Source organism: Phaseolus vulgaris, chromosome 6 (assembly GCF_000499845.2).
Source record: "Phaseolus vulgaris cultivar G19833 chromosome 6, P. vulgaris v2.0, whole genome shotgun sequence".
NCBI lineage: Eukaryota > Viridiplantae > Streptophyta > Magnoliopsida > Fabales > Fabaceae > Phaseolus > Phaseolus vulgaris.
This window is the reverse complement of record NC_023754.2, coordinates 27,364,085-27,370,226: the sequence shown is the minus strand read 5'-3', so window position 1 is coordinate 27,370,226 and position 6,142 is coordinate 27,364,085. Positions and strand designations below refer to the sequence as shown.

At 30.3% G+C, this 6,142-nt stretch overlaps 1 protein-coding gene across 1 annotated transcript; it reads right to left on the bottom strand.

Moving 5' to 3' along the window:
• Positions 1 to 292: 292 nt before the first annotated feature.
• LOC137832437 (heat shock 70 kDa protein-like) lies at positions 293 to 2,494 on the bottom strand. The gene has a single exon (XM_068640601.1). It carries the CDS (start codon positions 2,340 to 2,342, stop codon positions 534 to 536), a length of 1,809 nt encoding a protein of 602 aa, XP_068496702.1. The 5' UTR covers positions 2,343 to 2,494; the 3' UTR covers positions 293 to 533.
• Positions 2,495 to 6,142: the final 3,648 nt, after the last annotated feature.

Sequence of the window (6,142 nt, the reverse complement as noted above, 5' to 3'; positions counted from 1 at the left end):
AAATTTCAAAACAACATTATTTTATTATTGAAATTTTAAAACATCTCATAAACAAAATTAAACCATACAACTTTATAAACAGGGTCAAATCAAATCAATCCAAATGGAATGCATTTTCTACCTTAACATGATTACTCTTAATTTTTTGTAAGTACAAATGAAATGATGTTATACGAGGAAAAATAGTAGCTCACCTCAGCTTCGCAACATCACAGGTCTGCCATGACCAAGTATAGCTTAGCAACATCACATGCCATGGCCACATTTGCTAAGAAAAAAGTGAAAAAATGGATTACGAATTATGAACAGTCCATTCCATAAGCACCATCACAAAAGGTGAATAATTAACAAACATAACATTCCTTTCATTTCACCCATACAACTTGAAGAACTACTTTCACATTTTAGACATAAAGCATAAACTAGATGTTAAGACACAAACTGCTAGATTGAGTAACAAAGCTGGAACTATTTTACATTGCTTCGGACTCAATCAATAGTAAACTTGTTCCACCAAGAAAGAACTACTACCATCACATAAACTTCAGAACCCTTTCTTCCAACTCCTGCATCTTGAACTCAAACTCATCAGTTTCAGCCAATTGGTTACTGTCAAGCCATTCTATGGTCGCCTCCACCACCTTCTCCAGATTCTTCACTCTATCCCTCATTTCAAAAGCATAATTCTCAAGCAAGTTCTTGGCCCTCACTTTCTTCTTTGCTTCCTCATCATCTGCTTTATACCTCGCTGCATCTCTCACCATCCTCCTCATCTCTTCGGAACTCAACCTCCCATGCTTGTTGCTGATCGTGATCTTTTTCTTCAACCCCGTGCTCCTATCCTTAGCACTGACCTCCACAATGCCATCAACATCCACATCAAACCCAACATTTATCTGTTGACCCCCCTTTGGCGATGAAGCGAACCCAGATAGCTCAAACTTCCCAAGAAGGAAGTTATCCTCTGTCTTAGCTTCCTCCCCCTCGTAAACCTTGATCAAAACGCTCGTTTGATTATCAGAACAAGTGGAGAAAACGTCCTCCCTCTTGGTGGGGATCATAGTGTTCTTGGGAATCAGCACTGACATGTCACCACCGTTGGTTTCAATTCCAAGACTAAGAGGCATCACATCCAGCAACAACATGTCCTCAACCTTTTTGTCCCCTTCGCCTCCCAAAATCGCGGCCTGAACAGCCGCACCGTACGCCACAGCCTCATCAGGGTTAATGCTTTTGCAAAGCTCTTTAGTTTTGCCATTTACGCTGAACATGTCCTTCAGAAGTTGTTGTACTTTAGGAATTCTAGTAGACCCACCCACAAGAACAAATTCATGGACTTGGCTTTTCTCAACCCTTGCCTCAACAAGGCACTTCTCCACTGTCTCCATACACTTCATAAACAACTCCTTGTTCAATTCCTCGAACAACGCCCTTGTAACAATTGCATGCAGATCAATCCCTCCACATAAGGAATCAAGCTCTATCGTTGTTTGAGAGCTCGAAGAGAGTATCCTCTTGGCTTTCTCACACGCTAACCTCAACCTTCCAAGAGATTTGGGGTTTTCGGCAATATCCTTCTTGTACCTTCTCTTGAAGATGCTCACAACATAGTTCACCAATTTGTTATCAAAATCCACACCACCCAAATGAGTATCTCCCACGGTGGCCTTAACCTTAAACATCCCTTCATCAATTGTCACCAATGAAACGTCAAAAGTACCACCACCGAGATCAAACACAAGCACGTTCTGCTCACCCTCTCTCCATCCTTTCTTGTCTAACCCGTAAGCAATGGCTGCTGCGGTTGGCTCGTTGATGATCCTCAACACGTTCAAACCGGCGATTTTCCCAGCATCTTTAGTGGCTTGTCTCTGCGCGTTACTGAAGTAAGCAGGGACAGTGATCACCGCATCATTCACCGCGTGACCCAGATGGGCTTCAGCAACCTCCTTCATCTTAAACAGCACCATGGAAGATATCTCTTCCGCTGCAAGGTGCTTCTCTTCGTCCTTGTATGTGACAGCTATCATGGGTTTGTCTCTGATCCCAGGGACAACCTGAAAGGGCCAGAGCTTCATATCTTGCTGGACGGACTGGTCGGAGAATCTGCGACCGATCAACCGTTTGGCATCGAAGACGGTGTTTTCTGGATTCATGCAACGCTGGTTCATGGCAGCATCACCCAACAACCTTTGAGTGTCGTTGAAGGCAACATAGGAAGGGGTGGTGCGGTTGCCTTGGTCGTTGGGAATCACCTCTACGCGGTTGTGTTGCCACACTGCAACACAGCTATAGGTGGTTCCCAAGTCAATGCCTATGGCTTTGACTTTTCTGGTTGCCATAGATGAGAAGAGCTTAGTTTCACTTTCTGAGTGACAAACAGGGGAATGGAAGAGAACAGAGGAAAATGGGTACTAAAGTGTAAAATTGTGGTTGATGAATGAGAAGTGAAACGTCTCTGTATTTAAAGACACCAAAAAGAAAGTTATGGTCTTAGAGGTTTTTTCTAGGAAGGTACGATTAAATTTGTAGGCTAAATTTTAAATATCAATGATATATTGAAAATCTGCTATATTATAGAATCTCTAATTGAAGATGTAAAAAAATGATATTTTTATTATAATAAAAAAATCGAAATTTTAGAAAAAGAAACATGATTATATATAAGAACATGTTGTGAATATATATTTTTCAATTTTAAAACATTATGAAACTGATGAAGTTAAATTTCAGTATTAGTTTTAATATATTTTTATCCTGAAGTATAACTTTTTTTTATTAAAGTTTTTATAATACTTTTATTTTAAATACATTTTCATAAACTTATTCCTTACATTTAATATTTTTAAATATATTTTACAAGTTATTTTTTAAAATAAAATAAAATTTATTCGATCAAATTAATTAAATATAGTGCAGGTGATTTCAATTTTGATAATAGAAATTAGATGAATTAATTAATTTTTTATTCTTTCAATTCACATAAATCCATAATAATGAATTAATGTTTTGTTTAAATTGAAAAGTGAAAAATTGAGATCGTAAGAAAGTGAAAACGTGAAAACGTGAGGATTTAAGAAGAAAGTTGAGTCAATTTGAATTTGAGTATATTATTATGAATACGTGAGAAAAAAATTATTAAAGTACGTAAGTTATGTGATGGTTAAGAAAATATTTTAATTTTTTTTTATTAGTGTAAAATATTATTGTGTATAAAAAAATTAAATATGAGTAATTTTTATGTAAAATTTAGTTAATTAAAAGAATTTAAAATTAAAATTAAAATTAATTTTTTATTTTATTATTTATTTTATTAGTTCCTATTATTTAATTTTATTAATAATATAATTAAATATTTTTTATAGTTAAATTATATATTTAGATAATTTTAATATTATATGTGATTATTCAATTTGTTATTATATTAAATATATATATATATATATATATAAATATTAATATTAATATTTTTCATATTTAGATTGTAATTTAATAACTTTTCAAAAATAAAAAGACATAATTATATTTTGTTAATATATATCATCAAAGATCTGAATAATACTAATTTATACACATTTCTCATCAAATTAATAGATTTAAAGATAATTTATTTTCGCTTTCAGTTAACTTCAGTAAATCTGTTGAAAGGACATAATATTGGATATGTGTTGCAGGTAAAAGTAATTAAATAAATTTAAAGATGTTAATGTATTACGCATGGAAAGGATAAAAAATATTGAAAAAAAAAAAGTTATAGATAGGTTAGGGTCTTGGAAAGGGGAACTAAGATTCCCTGATACCCTAAAGTCATTAGGATGGACCCCATCTGACTCCTTCTCCTCCAAGGGATTCATTTCATTGGCTATTTAATTAAACAACAAAAACTCACTCATCAATATCTAACTCTTAATTCTAAATTAAAAAAAAAATGAAAATGTGATAGATGCTATAAGATGAAAATAAAAATAAAAAGTGTTAACAAGATATTTAATAAACTTGTGTTATTACTCTGAATTTTAGGTAATGTTCTCGTATACACAAAATTAGGTATTCATATAAATACTTAGACCAAGAAAATTATCTTTTCAAAGATATTAAAGAAATATTAAATTTTATCCATATTTTTTCCTCACAATTTTCAACGTTGAACAAAATGTTCAAGCTATATAAGCCAACTTAAAACTACATTACATGGTTTGACATATATAAATATATACATATATTTTATTTATTGATGGAAACATAGATATACTTTTGTAAAATAATAACAACAATTATCAGAAAAAAATTCTTTTAATTTTTCTTTGTTAAAAAGTTGTGACATAAAAGCATGACTTCGTCGTGTTTTATATTCTTTTATTCTCTTTTTTTTTTCAGTAAAGTCACACGCTTTTAAGGTTTTTTATTTTATAATAACATTTTTTCATGAGACTTACTTTTTCTTCTCCGATGAACACGCTTAAAAAATATCCAGTTACCACCAAATTGTCGTCAGAAATGTATACTAAAAACGCATCAAAATCATAAATAAAGGGAAGAAATCTCAACTTGCTCTCAATAGTGTCCATGAATATAGGGGTGGAAGAAAAAAATGTAAGGTGCATAAAGAAACACCCTAAAACGAATTCATTCTAAATTTTGATCCATTTCATCAAAAGGTGGGCTGTCTGGCAATTTTTTAAAAGCTTTGTATTTTTAAAATTTATTTTTTATTTATATATTTAAAGTAAATTTAATTATATAAATGTTTTTCAAAATTTTAATTGATTAGTTAATGTTTCTAATTGGATAAAATAAATAGTTACTACTTTTATATATTAAATTACTTTACTAAATTAATAATTAGAATTTAATTTATAAATATTAATGATTTATTTTATACTACTAAAAAATTAATATCTTAAATTATCTTTATTTAAATTTTGAATTTAAAAGAGCACCGACTTTTTTTAACCTACAGTCTGGCGGGTTAAGTGAAAGAACAAAATCCGCTGAAAGATTAAAAACACGAACATGGCAACATAAGCCGAGGAACCGAAACTCACTTTACTAGCCCTACTATTTCATGACTGTTTCTTCCTACCCCTTCATAACTTCTTCTCTTACCTCCATAAATTTTTGAATTTCCGAAAATTCACTTCTATAATATTTCAGATTACATAATCTGGAAGTTTTATTTAGCTTCTGGATTATGTAATCCGGAAGTCTTTTACAATAAGTTCCCAAATTACATAATCTGAAAACTACTTTATGGAAGTGACACTAAAAGGATAAAAATGTATTTTCATGTTATGTATGGAGGTGACAGAAGAAGATATAGAGGTGCAGGAAGAAATAGTCCTATTTCATTGGTGCTCTTTTATTTTTGCTATTCTCAGTTCTTAGCCCATAAGTTTACACTTCAACTCATATACTGGGACTCCTCTATACCTGTCCTGTTTTTTTCATACTACAACTAAAGGGTTTAAGGATCTGTAATCTTCTCCCTTTTCGTCAATGAATTTCCTTCTAGTTTCATATTTAGATTCAATAATCTGAAATAGATGAGATAACCTTTTAATTAGTTTATCTGAATATAGTTTACAAATTATCTAATCTTAAATTGATAAAAATATATTTTTACAAAAAAAAAATAAAAATATACTTCAAGTTGCTGTGTTTCAAACGAAGAAATCTAACAAAGTAAAATTTTATATAAATAGAAAAATTTAATTAAATTTTAAGTATCTCATAAATTTATATACTTTCAATTAATTTTTTATTAAAATATATTACATTTTTATCTTGTATCTTATGTTTTTTTTTCTTAGATAATGTAATCGTTATTTTACATCTTCTTATTTGTTTATTATTTTCTCTCTCTCTTTAATTTCTTTTAACTCATGATAAATAAATTGACTAATGAGTTAAAATTGAATTTTTTATTTATTAATAAGTTAAAAATTGAAAGATGAAAATAATAATTACATTATATCACTATCAATATAATTAAACTGTCAAGATAAAAATAAAAAATAGTTTAAGTATTTAATAAAAATATTATTTGTAATAAAAGTTTAATTAACAATATTTAAAATTATGAGGCATTTAAAACTTGATTAAATTTTAAAAAATATAGATCAATTAAGTTAAAAGGGTGCAC